The sequence below is a fragment of the Cryptotermes secundus genome, unplaced genomic scaffold (genome assembly GCF_002891405.2).
Source record: "Cryptotermes secundus unplaced genomic scaffold, Csec_1.0 scaffold442, whole genome shotgun sequence".
Taxonomy (NCBI): domain Eukaryota; kingdom Metazoa; phylum Arthropoda; class Insecta; order Blattodea; family Kalotermitidae; genus Cryptotermes; species Cryptotermes secundus.
Window position 1 is genome coordinate 508,221 of NW_019718275.1, and position 22,526 is coordinate 530,746.

The window sequence follows — 22,526 nt, forward strand, 5'->3', positions numbered from 1 at the left end:
TATGACCATTTCTGTCAATACATCACAACTCAAATGTGGAAACTAAGTACAGAGCTACATATGCGGGACAAACGTATTACTGACCCAGAACATCCACAGTAAACATACAATTCGTAATAATGTATTCGGTCAGTGATATTCACGGATGAGTTAAGACCAGAACCAGGAAAATGCCTTTCTTACAGCCTTGAACTTTAAAAGTTAACCAGATAAATAACATAACACGAGCAAAGAACATGGTTTTGTCAGGCAGTCCTATTAAAATATATCTGAGATTTTATTTGTTGAAACTATGTTAAAATAACAGTGAAATCCCTCGTTGGTAACAGTCAGTAAACAACTTTGTTAAGGAAAAGCAACGCTCTCGGAATGAAGTATTCTGTTAAGATCATGAAGGATGACGGTATGTACCTAATATTAAACTTTTCGGGGTAATATTTATGTTTTAACGGTTTGTTTTGTCAGTTACGTGTATATTTCGAACGGGTTTAATTGAAACCATTGCTATTATGTTATTGTTCTCTTGTAAACAGGCAACAAACCATAAAATCATGATCCGTTTTGTTTTTGCATTACGTCTGTTTTATTTCAAGGAAAATGGCACTGAAAATCTTTGAGATGAAAAACTAAAAATCTCATTATGGACTTTCAATAGATTTCAAAACTTGATTCAGGAGGAAATTAAGAGGAGACTGAATATGGGTAATGCTTGCTACCATTTAGTCGTGAACCTTTTGTCTTCTCGTTTTCTGTCTAAAAACATAAAAATTAGAATATATAATTTTGCCTGTGGTTTTATATGGGTGTGAAACTTGGTCTCTGATATTAAGGGAGGATCATACATTAAGGGTGTTTGAGAACAGGATGTTGAGAAGAATATTTGGACCGAAGAGAGATGAAGTGACAAGAGGTTGGAGAAAACTGCATATAGGATATTGGGTGGAGAGCAAGAAGGAAAGAGACCAATAGGAAGACCAAGACGTAGGTGGGTGGATCATATTAAAATGGACCTTAAGAGAGATAGGATGGAGTGGTATGGACTGGATTGATCTGGCTCAGGATAAGGACCAGTGGAGGAATCTTGTGAACATGGTAATGAAAATTACTTACTTACTTACTTACTTACTTACTTATTCATGGAACTGAGCCCTTCTGGAGGAGCCGCCAATTTTGCAGCTACTCAAGAATTTCCCAGCATTTTATGGAACCAGAAGGTTCATTACCGTGTTCACAAGGGCCTTCCACTGGTCCCTATCCTGAGCCAGATCAATCCAATCGATCCAATAATATCNAATTTTCCGAGTAGTTCTTGAGTAGCTATACAACTAGCAGCTTCTCAAAAAAGGGCCCAGCTCCATGATGTCAGTTAGTTGATTGTGTTTTAAAACTATTTTATCACAGTGGTGACCCAGGTTCTATCTGAGGTCAGGTAATGTGGGAATTGTGGTGGAAAAAGTAACACAGGGACAGAATTTCTCATGTTTCGGTTTCCCTGCTCCTTCTCGTTCTTCCACCAACTGCTCCATATTCATTAATCAACTTCTGATCGACTCTATATGGCCTCGATACTAACAGCGTTGCCGAATAACAGACTTATTATTATTATTATTTTGTTCTTAGTGGGGTGGGACAAGGCCCTTGAACTGCGGCAACTTCTGGCCTATTGTACCAGCCGCAGATGATAGGTGAGGGTGATTGTGGAGCAATCAGTGGAATGAACATTGGCAGGGGAAACCGAAGTACTCGGAGAAAACCTGCCCCAGTGTCACTTTGTCCACCACAAATCCCACATGACCTGCCCCGGGCTCGAACCCGAGCCGCCGCTGTGGGAAGCCTGCGACTAACCGCCTGAGCTATGGCACGGCCTAATAACAGATTTAAGTAAAAGAAACTAAATTACAAGTAGATACAGCGTCACGAAATTATTAGAAATAAACTATACCAGCCTCCAACGAGCTACAGCACTCGGCAACACTATATGCATACTGATGACTTAAGCATATAAAATTAAGGATGAATATTACTTTTTCTTAATCAAACCCCATATCTCAATCGAGTTTGACTCTGGACCCCTTATCTTCTATTACCTTTATGTGAATATCTATCAAAGTAATTCTATCGTTGTCTTTGTCCTCAAGAATATCTCCATTCGTATCTACTAAGAGTTTTAGAAAGTATGTCATAAATCTCGCTTAAACTTAGGAGAAACAAAGCAAAAACAAATTTCGTGGCCTGTAGTCCGCGAGCGAACTATACCGACCGAGCGACCGCCGTTTGTCGGAGAAGTTAGTGCCAACTTTAGCGTATAGAGGGTGTCACGTCAGCGCAACGGATCCCCACGGCCGTTAATCTCGGTTTTCTATACCGGAAACGCTATTTCCTTGAAATCACTCCTCAATTATCCTCACGAGGCTGTGTGAACCCCGTTCCAGACCCACTACTTCTCAGAAGATCTGGTAGCACCGGGAATCAAACCCGGGACCTCTAGATCTGTAGCCAGGAACTCTGATCACTAGACCACAGAGGCGGTCAGCTTAAACTAAGGAACATAATAAAAATATGAAATCGAGTTCTTTACGCTTGGTTTTGATAGAAATGAAGTTCAGGACGAATTTATGGGAAGGACACGCTCTGGAAAATCTCCTCTATTTGTTCCAGTATCTCTTCCACTTTCGAAAATGCTTAATATCTGGAAATACAGAACAGCAATCTGGCAGCTGCTTTATATAAATGTGACACACAGTGTCTTTCTTTGAGGAAAGAACATAATTTACAGAGTTGTTTGATGTTCTCAAAGTGGTGATTGTAAATAGTTTTTACTATAGGATTCTCACGATGGTGTATAACACATAGAGATATTGGATTTTCGGACTTCATCCATCGTCCTGGTTTCAAGATAACTAAGAAAAATACGACGTTTCGGAAACTGGATCTGTTTCCGTCCTCAGGTGAGGGAAAACACCTATTCTGTTGGGTCCCTTAGAAAGAGCTAGCCTCAATTGGTCCAGTGATTGAGGCTAGCTCTTTCTAAGGGACCCAAAAGAATAGGTGTTTTCCCTCACCTGAGGACGGAAACAGATCCAGTTTCCGAAACGTCGTATTTTTCTTAGTTATCTTGAAACCAGGACGATGGATAAAGCCTGAAAACCCAATACCTCTATGTAAATAGTTCTGTTTGCTGGGGTATAACATCGTGTAGTCCGATGAAAACCGACTCACGTTTCAGAGGAATATTTCGCCTCCATCTTCATGATCGAAGAATAAACCAAGCAAGAAATCAACGTGAAGCAGGTAGCAAACAGAGCGTGCTTCATAAATTACAAGTATCTGAAAGTAACTGTTCAGTAAATATCTGTTCCTGAGAGGAATTAACTGGAAAATTTAGAATATTAGGACTACATAAAGATAGCTTCGTAATTTATATAGTTCATCTCTTACTGAGAATGTAATGGAATACATATGTGACTATGATGGGCTTGACATGTAGCTACGATAGGGGAGAAAATGAATGCGTGGAGATTTTTCATGGAAGAACCTCCTGGTTAACCCCCACTTAAAAATCCGAGACCAGTAGATAATGAACGTTTAGATGAATTTCACGGAAATGAGAGATGGATTGAACTGACTCTGGCTTTTATTCTATTGTGGGATGTGATATTAGTGGTGCTGAACCTTCGGGTTCTACTACCATAATGTTAGTTCGTCAGTTTGTTAGTTAGAGATTCAGATAGTATTATATCCTCAATGATGTACTGACTTGCTAAAATTATTCATGAATAGAACTACATTTTAAATAGTTCTTGAGACCTCGGCGACACTCCCTTGAAGCAGGTCGTGACTCTTTCACACAGTTTAAGAAACCATGCACTGAGATTTTTTAGTAAGAATCTCGCTTACAAAATTTCGTCAAAATATGACAAGCGATTCAAGAATTCATAGCCACTACGGGATATACCGACAGGAATCTTGCTGGCTCCTTGCGGGGTTTAATCCTCGACACTGGAGGTGGAGGCGACATGTTCCTCCTAAACGTCGGCTGCTTTTCAATGAGTTACACGGCGTTATATCCCAGAAGATAGAACATCATTACCACATCACTGAGAACCAGAAGCCCTACATCTTCCTCACATCTCGAGTTTCGGTGACTCTTGAACGGCAGTTGAATCAAATTTCGCTATCTTAACACTCTGCATAAATCAGCATGCCCAAAGCGCAGACGCATAAATTTCTACTAACATTTTACACCGCGTTGGTCGGCATAAAGATAACCCTCTAGACTAGTATTCGAGAAGTGTTCAGTTCGAGCCTTGATCGGGAAGCCGGTTATCCTTACTTAGGTATTCCGTGGGTTTCCTCAATCCCTCCAGGAAACTACCGGGATAGTACCCCGATTAGGCCACAATGGCTTCCTTCCAAATCCTTCCAAATTCATCAGTTCAACCTCCATTCCATAATTCGTAGTCCAAATACTTATAGGGCCGTAGGACAGCTCCCCTCTCATATATGCAACCACCGACATTTTGCTGTCAAAATAGATTGTATTTCCTATAAAATATGAGTTAAATAGGCACTGCAATACCTTGCGGAACGCTTCAAAATTCCTCCCAAAATTCGGAAAACCTGTGTCTTTATCTCTGAAATCGATTTTTAGCGTCTTAACTAAGCTTTCACGCCCAACATAAATACAATGAATCGAAGTGTTTCATGTTACCTTTATCCTTCTTTCTGTAAAACGAGAGAATTGCCTTCCTAACAGAAATGTTCATCTAACGCTGCAGAGAGCTGTTTATATAAGCTACTTGTGGGCATTCCCCAAACAGAACCCGATGATGGAGACAAAGCTTCTCTCCGAAACACTAATCTTCTCTTACCAAACGTCTCACCTGACCTCCTAAGAGAATTTCAGTGTAATCAAAATTACATTCACGAGGAAGTTAAAGTCTTTAAAACTTGATTCGGAGAATGCTTCATGTCATTCAGATTAAAATCTTCCATCTGTCGTATCTCTGAGTATCTGATTATTTGAACATTGCTCTTCAATCCTGTTGTATACGTACAGAGCAGTTTGTTTTAGTTTTGAACACTGGGGAGGGGGCTCTGGAGGATCCCGTGCTGAGACAGGGGGAAGTTTCTCATGGGAAAATTTTGAAAAAAAAAAAAAAAACGTTTATTGATCCATCTGAGCATAACAAACTTTACATCTGAGATGAAATACTCTTGGCAAATCTACGCGTTGTGGCTGGAAGAAGTTCAGTATCAAAAACCTATATATATATACACGAATAAATCTCGTGGAACACTTTTCCTATCCTCGTGTAATACCTGTGTTCTGTGGTGCACATTTTGGAAAACACCACATTATAATATACAATCGATATCATTTTTTTTTCTTTTATTTGGGTGTGAAACTTAGTTCTTCGACCTAAAGTAAGAACATAGATTCTGGGTGAACAAATGTATTCCATTTACACAGTTCCGCCACTTACCTACAGATCTGACTCTCCTGAAACCAGGGCCGGATTGTGACAAGCTGAGGTCCACAGCTGTGTCAAGATTCAGAGGCCCAGACCTTCAAGAATAAAGATACGTTACGTTATGACAGGGTCGTGATAAAAAAAAAGGTAAATATTTATATTTGAATATACATATAGGAGAAGATGCAACGTCAAACAACTAAATAAAATACATATATTTTACAAAAGCTCTATTTTCATTATAAAGTACATAACTTATGATTTTTAATTATTATATACGCAGTTGAAGACATCTGACACAGGGATGAGCAATTACAGAGTTCTGAACTTATTACATGTAGCATTGTAGCTTGTAATGAAAAATTGTAACTGGTATTCTAAATAAAACACATATCTTGCAATAATTCTATATGCATTATTGGACAACTTTAAATGAAAATACCTTATGATTTTTATTTACTTAGCATATATGAAATTGATGACTTGCAACATAAAGGAACGCAACATTACAGAGAACAATACCTATAAAATTGAAGTAGCAATGTAACTTACACGGTCGCTTCTCTTCACACATGACATAAAATTTAAAATATATTCTCTCATGATTGTAAAGGACCAAAGTCATGGATGATAAGCTATGAAAATTATTTTCTAAGAATATAATCCTTAATGCTGAGAGATTTCCTTGCATCATTTACATCCACTGCAACAGCGGTCTTTCCCTCAAGCGGTTTGTTACCATTAAACTAAAAAAAAATAAAGCCAACTGAGACTTACCTTGGGAGGTAACCTAATACAAATTCTGGCGGCATAAATATCCTTAAGTTCCTTGGTGTAAGGAAGGTTCTTCATGTCCAGGAGGCTGATATTAATATCATCTGGGAATATGTCTCTAGGGGAAAGTCTTTAATCAGCACTGAGTGCATCGCCGTGACTGATTTCTCTTCCACTCTTTCCTTTAACTCACACACTCCTACAGTCCATACGAGGCACATTTTCTTTAGCTCTGAGTTAAATTTCATCAAAACATTCTCAGGTTTGAGAAGTAAGGTCTTCTGGGTTGTAACGACGCGTAATTTGGAGAGAGCAGACGTTTCTTAAGAACATATCGCCTCCATCTTCAGGGTCGAAGAGTAAGCCAAAGCAGAAGCAGGTTGCAAGGATTCCATGCAGGGAAGTTGACGGGATTCAACGTCGATGCTCAGGGTTCAACATTTTGGTGGTGGATTTTATATGAAAGGTTATTTAAACGAAAGCAGCTTCTGACATATTAAGAGGTCCCTCATAATGCTCATAATGCCAGGCCCTTAACCATAACCTTACTTCCCTTGAGCCTAAACACGGCAATACCCGCAACACGTTTGAAACACCGGAAGCTCCTCACTTCTTGCCGATGTTGGGAATCGTCATATGACTGTCACCTATTGGTAGCAGCCGTCACTACATCCTCAATCGGCATGTCTCGTGGCGCCATTGGATAACAAAATAGTAGGCCTAAGTCATGTGGGTCATGTGTTGGCCGACTTATTTCCGGTAAGAGCGTTTTCGCTTTGTAGATCGGTGTCGAATATGCGTAGTGCGATTATGCACAATGTGTTCGATTTACGTTCTGCACCTAGACTAAACGCTAATACGTGGTGTTTGATACTGTCAAATTCAATCGATATGATGTGTTTATAGAATGAATCGTTAGAGTAGTTACTAACCTCTGAACGTAACGAGGAGCTTAATGTAGTATGAACTTTATGTTTAAACTTACTTATTTGTTCGTACATGGTACAAAAGACGTGCATTTATATTCGGAATGTGCCTCTTGGGGTTGACACTGAGCACTATGGTAGTTTAGGACCAACTTACAGGTTTACTTTTCAAAAGAGGTATGTTCTTTTCGTGCCTAAGATCCTTTAAGTTGAATAAAAATTATGGAATAATGCTTTAAGTAGTTACTGTGCGTCAATTAAAATAGAGTCTTACAACAACGATTCCAATGACCAGTTTTCACATGTCACTTGTGCAAAAACTGCCGTGTTGAAATACTGTTTGTAAGGTATAATGCACCATTTATCACAATATCTATCCCGTCTAAACCAGTTAGTCACTAATATGTAGCTAAACTTGACAATGCGATGAGATATATGTTAACACCGTTAACACGTTGTTGCTCTGAGTCTGCGTAGTCCGCTGTCTTGTTTGTACTGATTTATGCAGGCGCGGGAATGTCAAAAGGGCGCGAAATTTGAATAGACCTACGGTGTGAGTTTTCATTATGGTGCAAGTTGACTCTGTGCCTAAGTAGTTAAGTACTATGCCATACGCTGCATTACTGCTCTACTTGGGGTTATGGTGCAACAAAATTTACCAGTTCAATATCTATCATGATTTGAGGGCTGTCATATGGTACAATAATATCTATATTTAGTTAGGGCAAAACTTGTGTTATGTAAATAAAATTTTTATTTGGTGGGGTGTAGGCAGTGCTTTAGTTTGGAATTTAATGTGATAATATAAAATCAATCCGAATCTCTTATCAGATTCTGGATTTACATATAGCACAACGAAATTCGCCACACTTGATTTGGGTGAAGTTGTTAAGTGAGTTCATTTTTGAGGGTTTTAGTGTTGGGGTTTAGTTACAACTTTCGTTGTTTATTACATTACGTTAGGTTTTCCCTTGGGGGTTTAGTGTGATCATAAGCCATTATTTATTGCTGAACACTGATGAAACTTATGAGATATCATGTGAAGTGTTTTCAACTGCCTTATGAATGAGTCAAAACAAATACAGTACTGTATCAATGCCAGAATTTTCTCCTGTAATTTAACATAATATCAACGGTTAACTTCCCAACATTCATTCAAAATTATTGCAGTTGTCCCTGTGCTTAGCTAATTAAATGCTACGCCATGAAGGCATATGGGGTAGTGGATGTATAGATAATATTTTCTTGACCTCGGCACTAGTTGGAGGTGAGTGGCCAGCTTCATGCCCTGGCCTCTTAATCCGGGGAAAGAGCTCCCCATACCCAATGGATAGGAGGTTGGGTGGACCCCAGAGCTGGTCTGGATGACATGGAAAAGAGAAAATTTTTTACCCTACCTGAACTTGAACTCCAACCCCTCAGTCATCCAACCCATAGCCAGTTACTATACCGACTGAGCCAGCCAGGCTCCTCAAAGTTATTACAGTACTATTAATGGTTATTTTATATATAGTCCCGGGAAACATCATTATCCTGAATTGGTGATAAATAGGCCATCTGATCATTATGCTCAACTGCCGTAGTAGTGAAAAAACATAAATTATTTGATGTAATTACTATAATGGGAAACAAACTGGACCAATAGATGATTTCATTATCAATTAATTTACAAATTATCTAATAAATGAAAACTAGGATTCAGTATTCAGTGTTCAACACATTTCTAAACATCATAAGAATGTTTTAATGAAGTTTCTCTACGAAAACAGAGAAATTGTATTTGAAACTAATTAATGGATAAGTAGAGGTGTCTTTGTTATTATTTATTTTATAGCATTGTGAGTAGCTCTTTCTAACAAAGGTTTTGAAAAAAAAAAAGAAATTTCTGTGTTTTTGATTACTGTACAATAAGCTGGTAAGACAGCTATTCCTAACAGTCTAGCACATTAGTTCAAAAAAAAAAAAATACATACATATCTTATTGGTAATATTCAGGAAATGTGCATAAAAGCCCAACGTTGGACTAAAATTTGATAACTCATATCTGGTTACTGCTGATATTCTGTTGTATTATGAAAACAGGTTATGCCCAAACTTGGGAATCAGCTAGCACATTCCACAAGTTTCTGTGTCATAAGTGACTGCTGTGTTAGTACCATGTAAAGTAGTGTCTCTCAAACTGTGTATGCATTTGACTTCAATATGAAGTGCAATGCAACTGGGTAGCTCTCTAATAACTTTAGTCATTTGATCTGGATTCACAGTATATTTGATTAACTATATCAATGAATTATATTATTTTTTAATTTGTCATTATTCTATGTACATTTCTTACATGTCTTATCAGTTGCTATAGTCTGGTGAAGATGTTAATGTAAATAAAGACCCAATACTCCTTAAGAAACTTAATACCTAATAAAACAAAGCTGTCTGAATATTTGAAATATAGTTCATACATCCAACTTACTGTATTTAAACTGTGTTAGCTGAAGGTAGATTTGAAAATAGTCACATTTTATTTTGGTCTTTGAATACAACAAATAAATTTGTTTTGTAGTTAAGAGATCAGAGTACTGACTAGGAAGGTGAGAGGTACATGCAGTTACCACAGTCATATGAAGGGTTAAGTGAGGCTTATAAGCCAGTATGAATTAATTCACTTTTATGCAATGACAGCTTTTCAAATGACATGTAGTTACAGTTCTCCATAATTCACTAAGTACTATATCTTTGTTTAACAGGTCGGGGTACATTTCAGAATCAGGAAAAATCATTCCCTGCCAAAGCTGCTGATACTGTGACTTCTTGCATTCAGACAGAAGTGGCCGAGATGTGTACAAAAGAGTTCCTTCACAGGCGATTTCCAATCACCACATGGCTCCCACAGTATAATTTCTCTGCTTTCATTCAGGACATGTTGGCAGGCTTGACTGTTGCACTTACATTAATTCCACAGTCAATGGCTTATGCTGAAGTTGCAGGTCTGCAGCCACAGGTAACTGCTTATGTTGGTGCACGTGTATTTTCCATAATGCTGAGGTTTCAGTAATATATGAAGTTAACATTTCCTTGGAAATTGTTTCAGTTCTCCACTTAATTTATATGTTGTATCTTCACTTGATATGGGGTACATGGTAGCGTAGTTGGTTGAGGCACTATGCTACAAGCCAGAAGGTTGCGAGATCGAATCCCGATGAGGTCATTGGATTTTTTTCAATTTACCTAAGCCTTCCAGCCGCACTGTGGCCCTGGGGTTGACTCAGCCTCTAACAGAAAAGAATATTCCTGGTACTCATTTCTGTTAGAGGACGGGGTTGACTCAGCCTCGAACAGAAATGAGTACCAGGAATATTCTCGGAATGTTCTTGGGGGTAAAAGGCAGTCGGCGCGTAAGGCTGACAACCTTACCGCCATCTGTGAGCCGACTGTCNGCATTGCTATTTGGGAAGTTCCAGATTCAAATGTGAGCTTGGAGACCAATTGTCCTGAGTGAAGTTTTTCATTAGTCCCTCCAGGGAGATATTGGAATAATATGTTAAATGAGTCCATGACTGCTTCTTTCCACAACATTTACAATTCATTATTCACTGCTATACAATGTTACCAGTTGAAGTCCTCATGAAATAGACTGATAATAAACAAGATTTATTCTAAGTGTACTCTTTGTGAACAGAATATTTTACGCCAAAGATATGTTTAACTTCCGTGCTTTAAGGTCCATTCATATCATCCTGCACTGATCGTTTCATGCACGTAGTGTTTCGTGCATGACAAATATTCTTTAGTACTGTATTTATTAATTCATTCATTCATTTATTTAGCATTCCATAAATCCTACATGGTTAAACACCAATGGATATAGAAATAGTCAACATGAGTAAACAACACATACTGCATTACAATTGTGTAATGTCATACCAGTTAAAAATATTAACAATATACAACATGAACAAAAACCATCATCAGTAACAATAAAGCACTATCAATTACCACCCGTAACAAATCCGAAACTTCAATTGTTGTCACAGTTAAAATATTCATTCAATGAATAAAATGAATTTAAAAAATAGGATTTTTTTAACAGTAGACCTAAATTTTTTAATCTCATGAGCTTTGGTCTTTTATATTAAGTGGAAGTTTATTAAAAATTTATTTATAGATACATTCATATCATGCTTCAATCGTTTCCTGCATGATGTGGCACGGTCCGTCTCCATGCAGGATTCTCAGAGAGAATATTTGTCTGATATGCTACATGTCTGAACGTGCTGCACCGGACTGCAACAGAAGCAACGTGTACAGTATGAACGAGTCTCAGTCATGTTCATACAGATCCAAGTGCACTTCCATCATGGACAATGAAAAATTGATTGATTCATTTTTGTATGATTTACAGGACAAAAGATATAGTTATACCGCTAGTTTTTCTTTAGGAGTTATTGCTTCCTTGAAAACTGTGTCTTCTTTTGTTATCTCCATTTTGATTTTTTCCAACAACTCATTAAATTGATATTGAGATAAACTAAAATACTGAAAAAACTTTTCATCATCATCCATTAGTTCTTTGTATAGAGTCCAGTATTCTTCTTCTGTCTTCCTTTTATTTAGTATTTTATTGGCAGAAAAGCGCTTAAGTTTACGTTTCTCACTATTTTGAATATTCTCTTGTTCTTCTAATAAAATTGATATAACACACAATTCTTCAGTAGGTAGATGCAACATGCTTACAAGAAGGTATGAGCTGGAATGGTTCAATGTCTGATGACATGAAAAGTTTGCAAAAATGTCGTGCAGGAAATGCTGCATGTATGAAACAATCGATGCAGGATGATATGAAAGCTCACACAAATGTCGTGCAGGAAACGCTACGTGTATGAAATGATCAATGCAGGATTATATGAATGGACCTTTCATTCAGAAAATACTTTTTTCTAATTGATGAATGCATGAGTCTCCATGTTCATATTTCCTGATATTATACACTTTGAAAGGCCACTTAAAACTAAATGATTGTCAGTCATCATTCTGTAGCTTCCAGTTCTCTTTGGTATAATTTCTCATAAAGCACAGTACAAAACCGACCAGTCCACATAATCCTGGTAATATAACCTGGGCTAATGTGATATTCTTTCATTTCATTCTTGCTCTTCTCAGTGGGCTCTTCCCTGAAAGTATCTTCTACAGAATCATTGTTCTTTTCTCTCTGAGACTGCTATGTACATATATTTTTTACCTTCCTCCAACTGGTCATCAAATCAAGACCCTCACAGTTGTATAACCAAATACTTGTGTGATGGGTTGTAGTTGTGACGTGATTCAAGATTATGGGTTGACTACACAGTTTGTCTTGTATAGATGCTTCTGGAGACCTACTAATTCATGTTAATGGAATAAATTCTGGAATTTTTAGATTCCATACTGTCATTTTAATTGTTAACACAAAGAACTGTTGCCTCTGCCCTAGTAGTATTATTCTTACCCTTCCCAGGAAACTAAACATTTTAGTGTATCACTATGTCCACTGCATCTATATATTTGACAAACACAACATTTCAAGAGCTGCCTTATGGAAATTCACGTGAACATTGATTGTATTGCTTTGTTACAGTATGGTCTGTATTCATCATTTATGAGTTGCTTCGTGTATATTTTACTGGGCAGCTGCAAGGATATTACCATTGGTCCAACAGCCATTATGGGTATCATGACGAATCCTTTTGTTGTTCAAAATGATAATCCCGACTTTGCAGTACTCTTGTGTTTCCTCATGGGGTGTGTTATAGTTTTGGTGGGATTATTAAGACTTGGTAAGTCCACTAAACTGAACTCAGAATAATGTGTGTTCTTTGTTGCATGAGGTAAAATGTGTGATATTGATAAGTATAGTGGAATGAACATCTACTTGGGCTTCTTCTTTAACACTGTGGCAAGGTCTGCATGCCCTGATCACCTCTGGAGCTATAGCAATGGGTGCATAGCTCCTTGTGGGAACACCACTGTCAGACAGAAGGGTTGGGGCCAGATGAGATTTAATCACTGAAGATGGAGGCTATCAAACTCATCCCACAAAACAATATTCATAAAAAGTAAAAGATTATGGATGCCAGGAGAAAGAGGAAGGAACATCTGACACAAAGAAGGCCAAGGTTCCTAGAGAACCATAGAGGCAAGGAGTAAATAATAATAGCACAACAAATTTACTTTATAGAACTGCCATCTTTCTGATCCTATATGAACTGCTACATATAGAGACTATTTCTATACATGCAGCAAAGTTATTGCCAGGCTAGGCATGATACACACAAATATCTGTGTAAACATCAGTGAACCCTTTTTTTCAGTGACTAATTTGCCATGAAAGTATAAAGGGAAAGTGTTGGATTGTGTTCTTAATTATCTTTAACTTCCAAGTGACACTTAATATATGTCATCTCATATAGAGAGAATATTGGTGTCAGTGAAATAAATGCCAGTGAAAAATTGCTTAATCAGACATCCCTTGTTGAACACACTTTTCAGTTGAATTCTTCTCACCCCCCAATAATGGTAAAGCACTAAATAACTCAGATCTTTTTGCTTATTGGAATGGATTTGAAATTTGAAAAACAAATATAAAGATTTAACACCTTTTATCTAATGAGAATTAACAGACATTTCATTCAGCACTTGTTTCTTCATCCTGTTGAAGGAGTGCAGTAAAATTTATGGAGGATAACCATTTTATAAAATTATTCAATGAATACCAAAATTCTAATAATTGTCTCTGACTACAGAATATTTATGGAAATAAAATTACAGTGTTCAGTGAAATAAATGCCATCAGAAACAAGAATAAGAACACGTAATTTTACAGCATCATAATCTTGAAAGTTAGTTAGTTAGTTAGTTAGTGACTAAGAGACTCATAAGAGCACAGATGAGATTTCTGCTAACTTTTTAGGTATTATAAATCTAGATCATTAAAAACCATACAGGAAAAAATTAGTTTTCTTAATATTATCTGTAAAGTTGAAGAGAACCACAAGAATTGGCTGTGACACATACACAGAATGAAAACAAACTTCACGCTAAAGCAGACCCTGGAAAACAAGAAGAATGAAGATACTGACTATACATGAATTTTTAGGAACCACCACTCGACCTTAATTCTGCATGACCATGAGGATGATAGTGATGAATTATTTTCCTTTGATTTTGGAATTAGTTTTTGAAATTTAGAATGGTCACCATCATCATGTAATGATGTTTTCACCAGAGTTAATTGTACTGTGAAATAATTTAAGATGCAGTAATATAATTTGAGAAATTTTGTCCCACACATTTTGTTGGGGCACGTATGCAGTTGGGCAGTTGTGTGAAAATAAAATAATTTATTTGAATTAATTTAAATGCAAAGAATTATGAACAATAATTCTGGCCTAGGGTTTATGCAACCTAAATTCATCTATATGCATTTGTTGTTACATTCTTAGTTAAACTGATTTGGCTGTAGCATCATAGGTTTTCTCAGCTTGAAACTCTAGAAATCATATGCAATGTGATTACAGACCCTGCAGAGATTTAAACGTGACTTTCCCATTTTATGTTCTGGTGACATGTTCAGGATGCATAAGAACTTCATATATGAGCTTCTTGTTAATTCACAATTTTTATTTTTCCAGCAGTACCAGTGGTGTTATTATGAATTAAATTTATATAAGCATACTGTAGACATTATAGTTCTGCTTTTGTTCTGAAAGTGTAGTTTTATTTGGCATGTTGGTTTTGTGGGAACATCCCACATTATCACGCATTTTCTGCAACGCACACTCTTCACATCACTTTTCACCATCACGCGCGCTAACCAATCAAATTGCTCCAAACGTTCGCATTTATACTGCGCTCGCTGCTAGCCCTGCATCTACATCATCACGCGCGCTAGCCAGTCAGCGCCCTGCAAATTCTTCCTCCTCAATTTCAAGTTTCGCTCCGCCCACCGAGCAGTGTATAAAAAGGAGCAGCTGTGAACCGGCAGCATCAGTTGACTTCAGTCTATGATCAAGACACACTCAAGCAACATCAGCCAGCAGGCTTTGTCGCCAGCGCTCGGTCTTCGGAGGCATCGGCAGGCTGCGCCAGGCACGACTGCCTCGGCCCTCCGGCTCTCTCACACCCGACTCACTGGGGCATCTCGCCTGGACTCGCTGGTGGTCGTGTCCCTGCCCGACCCACTGGGCATCTGGCGTAGCCACTGCCTCATCACTCCTACGACCGCGCTGCACGACCACGCAACTTCAACTCCCCTGCCGCATGGCGATCAAGCAACCTCCAGCAACGGGCGCGCTGTGGCCAGTCAAATCACCGCNTTGGTAAAAAAAAATACCAGACTACTAACTGAAAAATTAGGCCTACTTACCCAATTCAAAATCCATGCTTTCAGGAGTTTCTCTTGTTCTGTCAGGTTTTCTGGTGGAGTTCATATCATTTCCAGTCACAGCTGGGTTTATATCAGCTGCTTCCATCACCATTGGTTCTTCTCAGCTCAAAAGCCTGCTGGGAATTAAGGGGAGCGGTAATGATTTCCTGGATTCATGGGAAAACCTGTTTAAGAACATACAGGATACCAGACCTGGTGATGTGACATTGGGTGTCTGCACTATAATTCTTCTTCTGATTGGACGGGTGTAGTATCTTATGTGAAACATAACTCTATTAGATGAACTTGTGCTTATTCTTTGAAATTAAGAGTTTAGTTTAAGATTCAAATTTCTGAAGTTGATACTAATTTGGACAAAAATTTACAAGGATAATACAGCAGTGATTCCTCACCTTGTTGGCATAATTATAACCTAAGGCATAATATCCATGTAGTTATAGGAATAATGAGCTGGTGAGCTACACAAACTTCTGATAAATTAAATCAAATTAGCAGGAAACACACTTAATAACTGTTAAATTGAATATGCTGACAGGATTCCATAAGAGATTTTATAGTGTCAAGCAAAAGGAAAAATTGGTTCTAAAGGGAAAGGAGAAATAACTGGAAAAATCTCAGAAACTATGAAAAGATTCAATTTGTAACTGATCTCATTATGCCTCGTTTTGGAAAGTATCATCACATCATCATCAACAGCAGCAGCAGGATCACCACCATCACTGCTAATTGAATGTAAAGAAAGTAATGGTGATATACGTAAATTGTTTAATTTACTTTATTCAACAATATTTTATTATTGTTCCTTCTGACATGGCGCACCATCAATGCACATTGCAGCACATCTTGTCTGACATGCAGAGACATATTCAAAATCTTGACTCCCCTAAGCTAGTCAAGCAGAAGCCTCATGTAAACCATCTCACAGAGATGTTACATGTGATGTGTCTGCAGTTTATGAATAATGAATCTAATTTGTGTTACATTTAAAATACAGTAGATGTTCATTTTTGCCTAATATAATGTACAAAAAAATTAAGTACATTAGAAATCATTTTTTGTCTATTACCAATTAAAAATTGAGGAGAGGCAATTTTGGCTCTTTGGTTAAGTTCAGCGGGTAAGAGTGCCGAAGAGATTAACATCCGCCGTTCTACACATTATTAGAGATTGAGGATGTTTAATCCTTGTTTTAATGTCTAGGCACAGATGTGAGGATTAACCCCTTGTATAGCCATTGTACTATGCTACAGGTTGCTGGGTCACAGGTTCAATTCCTGATGAGGTCATTGCATTTTTCAGTTGACCTAATCCTCCCAGCTTCACAGTGGCCTGGGGGTCAACTCAACCTCTAACAGAAATGAGTACCAGGAATCTTCCTGGGAGTAAAGTGTGGCCAGCACATAAGGCTGACAGTCTCATCATCATCTGTGAGCTGTTTGTCCAGAAAAAAAGTGAGAACCTCGATTTCTCACAACCTTATGGGCATTTATGTCCTGTTGCAGGAACAGCTTTATTATTATTATTATTATTATTATTATTATTNATAATTTGGCTCAGAGGCCCAGGGACAGCTTTACCTTTATCTTACTCCTTTTATGCCAGCCATTTGAATGTGCAATGATGCCATTTTTCTGTCATTTGTTCTCAGAGTTTATTGTATTTATTTGACAGGACATATGTTGCAGTATGCAAAAGTAATTTATGTCCATGTCAGTCCAACAGGACGATAAATATAACATTATCAAAAGTAATTTGCTTGGAAATTTGTAGAGATTGGCCTCTCTTGGTGGCAATTTCAAATAATAAAGCTAGGCTTTTGAAAGTGATCATGAATTCATCTCAGTGTTGCCTGGAATGGGTATGCTTGCCTCATGAGTCAAACTTGATGTTTTAATGCATGGGAATGGGATAGGATGGGATTGAGCGGCAGACTTTAGTGAACACAGTATTGAACACTCAAATGTAATAGAAAACAAGAAACCCCTTGACTGTATGAGTGACTGTTAGCTTCTTAAAAGGAACTCTGTTCCATGGAATTAGTTGTGTTCTAATTCCAGCAAAGTAAATATGATATTATTTTGATTATACAGAACATTGATTTTTAAACTGCATTACAATAATTTAATTTGATTCAGCAGTTAAAATGATCTTGTCGGGAAGAGACAGAAATTTGTATGTGATTTGGCTGTATTTGTTGTTTGTATAGAAAATGAAGGACTTTACTGGAGGTCGTCGGAGCTCTTCCGCGGTACGCAGATTCTTGGGAAACACTATATGGATAATTTCAATATCTCGGAATTCTATTGTTGTTATCATTAGTATGATTCTGGCCTATGTTCTTCAAACCAAAGGTTACGAACCATTCAAGTTAACAGGTATGGAATTAACTTAGTTTTATTTTTACTTCTCCATTGGTTAGACAGTTTTAAATAGTTATTACAAAGTAATTCATGTAGTAAATTTCATTATGGCGCAGCACAGAGACTTCCAAATTTTTACAGCCATGGCAGTGGAAATGAGTAGATCTCTTTTTCATCCAGCAACATTCCTTTTTAATACTAATGCATTCATACCTGCTGTTCATCATTGAAAGTCTTTGATGTGACACTATTTAGCATTTGTTCTTGTAGTTCATATAAGTGTTTGTAAATTATTTTTGTAATATAGTATTGTTATTGAACACTGTAGATATATATGTAAAGTGATGATATTGTAAAGCTATCAAAAACGTTTGTACAAATTTGTTTTGTTTACAAACTATCATAGGCGAATTTTCATCCACACTGACTAGGTTGAGGCACTATGCTACAAGCCAGAAGGTCGCGGGTTCAAGTCCCGATGAGGTTATTGGATTTTTTCAATTGACCTCATCCTTCCAGCCACACTATGGCCCTGGGGTTGACTCAGCCTCTAACAGAAATGAGTACCAGGAATTAATTAAATAATTTCCTGGGGAGTAAAGCGCGGCCGACGCGTAAGTCTGACAACCTTACTGCCATCTTTGAGCCGATTGTATAGATAATTTGTGACCCTCAACGTCTCACAACCCTATGGGCCTTCACGGCCTGTTACAGGGGTAGTTTTACTTTTACTTACTGACTATGTTAACAAAAAATAGTGCAACAGCTTCTTGAAATAGCATTACATTTCAGGATGCTATGCAAAACTACTTCATGCTTCTCTTTTATTGTAGCTGGTAACCTGAAAATTGAAAATGTTGCTGTAAGTTATATCAGTCATGCACGCATGATGGTGGTTCCTTGTAATTGTTTCTTTTATGCAAGAGTCACATTTAGAGTCTAAAGGGTTCTGACAATGATGTATAGCACTCATAGTTACTGGGTTTTTGGACTTTTTCTATCGTCTGGTATTCTAGAAAATATAAAATATGACGTTTCGGAAACTGGATCTGTTTCCATTCTCAGGTGACGGGGGCACCTACTCAGTTGGGCCCTTAGAAAGAGCTAACCTCAATTGCAGGTAGGCTGGTTGAAGAAGATTTCCTTCTCTCAGGATATGGTCCTTCCTCACATAGCTTGACTCTGACCACGTAATTCACATGGGGGGGTACCTTTCTGTTACTTTGTTTTCTTCGTTTGGTTCCATGAATACCATCATTATTGAGTCGTTGCATAGCACCGAATAATTCCTAGTGATAATTGTACAATAAGTACATTGTCATTATAAGCTTGGTTTGATGTGAGCTGTTCCCATAGAGGTGCATAATGTTGATTGATTCATTCATTCATTAGTAATCTGTCAAACGACAGGTCCACAGTCTCTTCCAAAACAGTTCCTCCACTTAATGCGATCTCAAGCGTTCTCCTTCAATTAAAATATCCTCTTCTGTCCCCAAGGTCATCCAGCATCTTCTTATGTCTTCTTCCTCGTCTTCTGGGCACTTCTATCCGCCCCTCCGGTTTGTTTTGTCTCCAGAGGAAACATCTCGCATACATGGTATCTCTGTTTTTGGAAAGAGACTATCCAGGAAAAGTGATAATATGGTAGTTTTTCCATTTGCTTTCCACATTGCAGTACAATAGCCGTTCAAAATAATATTGATATCTCCAATTAAATCCAGGGATGCACGGAGAAGTGGCTCATAATGGGGTTTCTTTTGAACCAAAAATACGATAATGTACTGTGTCATATACATATATAAAATTATATTTCAGTGAGTGTGACAATTGTATCAACATATACTTGTTATTCCTCTTCCTGCCCTTTCATTTTAATAAGTCTGGATTATAGTCAGCAGTTCTATAACTGAAAGTTAACCTCGGTAGTCAGTAGTTTATTAAATAATGAGTTGTTTAATGCAGAAATCACTCAGCTTCCCAAATGTTTGGTTTAGGTGAGGTTGCAGATGGATTGCCACCATTTGGACCTCCTCCATTCAGCACAGTTTCACACAATGAAACTCTGAACTTCGAGGATATGGCACGCATATATGGCACGTCCCTATTGAGTGTTCCTTTCATCTCAATCCTGGAGACTATTGCCATAGCCAAGTCTTTCTGTGAGTATTTTTGCCTACAAACCATATGAAATTTCATGTGGTGATTTGTATGTGTTTTAAAAGTGTCGTTTTTAGGATATTACTTTTTACTTTCATGTAAAATATGTTAACTTGGATAAAGGAGATGTTTTCCTTACATGAACCACTGCTTTGCTTCAAATCTTGAACATCCAGTCATCCTACCTTTTCTTATTAGCCTAAATTTTGTCCTGTAATTGCTATGATTTTGAAGATATTGGAGGTAAGAAAGGTAAAGATGTCCGTGTGCTTAACTACATAAGCACTACGCCATGAAGGTGTATGGGGGAGTGGATGTATAGAGCCACATTTTCTTCACCTCGGCACTAGCTAGAGGTGAGTGGTCAGCTTCATGCCCCCGGTACCCATTGGATAGGAGTTTGGGTGGACCCCCCCAGAGTCAGTCTGGACAACATGGAGAAGTGAAAATACTTGCCCTCACTGGGACTTGTACTCCGACCCCTCGGTTCTCCAGCCTGTAGCCACTCACTATACCGACTGAGCTGAGCTATCCCAGCTCTTATTGGAGGTAAGTTTTGTTAATTAAATTATGCAATAAGATAATACCTTAGAAAAAAGACCATGCCTTCTTCCTTTCCAGTTGATCACTCATGACTGTCCGTGTTATTCAATGCTGTGTATTTTTATTTCCTCCAATATATTGTTTTACAGGCCATAGTGATAAGTGTGGTGGCCTACAGATTGCTCATCACTGATCAGGGTGGAACATAGCCCACATTTCTTACTGATGGCAATTATAGGATAAGCATAGATTGAGGGTATTTGAGAACATGGTGTAGAGAATATTTGGAGCAAAGACGGATGAAATAATAGGTGGTTGGAGAAAGTTGCACATTGATGAAATTAATAACTTGTACTCTTTGCCAAATGTCATTAGAATGATCAAGTCAGGGAGGATGAGTTGGGCAGGGTATGTAGTACACATGGGGGTGAAGATGAATGCATGCAGGGTTTTGGTGAGAGAGCCAGAAGAAACGAGACCATTAGGAAGACCTAGATGTAGGCGGGAGGATGATATTAAACCAGATCATAGAGAAATAGGTTGGGGTGGCATGGACTGGGTTAAGCGGGCTCAGGATAGGGACTAATGGTTAGCTCTTGTGAACATGATAATGAACCCACAGAGATATTGGGTTTTCGGACTTTATCCATCATCCTGGTTTTAAGATAACTAAGAAAAACACAACGTTTCAGTGATTGAGGCAGCTCTTTCTAAAGGATCCAACAGAATAGGTGTTTTCCCTGACCTGAGGACGGAAACAGATCCAGTTTCCGAAACGTGTTTTTCTTAGTTATCTTAAAATCAGGATGATGGATAAAGTCTGAAAACCCAATATCTCTGTGTGTTATACACCATCATCAGAATCCTATAGTAACTACATGATAATGAACATTCAGGTTCCATAAAATATTGGAAAATTCTTGAGTAGATAAGCAACCGGTGGCTTCTCAAAGGGGGCTCAGCTCCGTGGAATTAGTCAGTTTATGATTACTGTCTTCTGGGATGTGACACCTGCTGCTGCCATCTTCAGAGCAGAAGAAATGGTACAGGATATAGGGAGGGAGAAGACAGGAACTCGGGTTGTCATCAAGCCAATAAGGAAATGGTAGTAGAAAAAATTGGTACAGTGCTCCACCATTACAAAGCTCCTTTGGAGAGTAAGTTGGGCAATATACTCGTTCATTAATGTTGTGTAGTGTGCAAGAATGAATGGGTGACAGACTTCTGTAGGACAGAAGTAACGTACAAGGAAATATGTTGTTCTTATGGAATTAAAAAACGGTATGCATGGGATGGATTTCAATATGGCCTCTATACATTGAATATTTTTTCACAACTTTTTCATTGTAAAATTATTTTCAACGCTTTCCCAGTAATAGAGTTGATTCTTCTAGGACCATCATTTGCTACTGGCTCACTCACTTGTGTGCTGTCTTTCCCTTCCTTATACCTTGCACCATGTTTTTCTGTGTAGCTTTCTCTTCTGTCCTGAAGATATAGGTGGAATTTTTTCTAAAATACATTACATTACATTCCCTGGATACAGAGTTAGTCAAAATGACTGTAGGATGGGGAATATGTCATATGAATCCAAAAACATATGTAAAATATGACTGAAGTTTTCACACAAGAAAACACAATGGTTACACATGAGGCTATTCGGAAATACATACATCCACATATACACATCAATACTGTCAACTTATGCTATTTGCATAACCTTAAATGGTACCAAACAACATGGCTTCATGTCCCAGAAAACAATTTTTGTAGTAACTGCCATGAGAACTATGATTCACCTTATTTGGTGTCCTGCATTCCTGAAACCTGTGTAATACCTCACACAATATTATATGACAAAACTTCTCATATTGTT

The 22,526-nt window shown here is 37.9% G+C and overlaps 1 protein-coding gene across 5 annotated transcripts in view; it reads left to right on the forward strand.

Moving 5' to 3' along the window:
- LOC111875235 (sodium-independent sulfate anion transporter) overlaps nucleotides 1–22,526 on the forward strand; it is a 46,167-nt gene that overhangs the window by 14,644 nt on the left and 8,997 nt on the right. For 2 of the 5 annotated variants that reach the window (XM_023871333.2, XM_023871298.2), the window contains exons 2-6: nucleotides 9,916–10,169; nucleotides 12,783–12,981; nucleotides 15,615–15,835; nucleotides 17,797–17,965; nucleotides 19,945–20,109. In XM_023871333.2, coding sequence (XP_023727101.1) covers nucleotides 9,916–10,169; nucleotides 12,783–12,981; nucleotides 15,615–15,835; nucleotides 17,797–17,965; nucleotides 19,945–20,109 — 1,008 coding nt within the window. The other 3 variants (XM_023871307.2, XM_023871324.2, XM_023871316.2) reach the window with 3 other exon arrangements.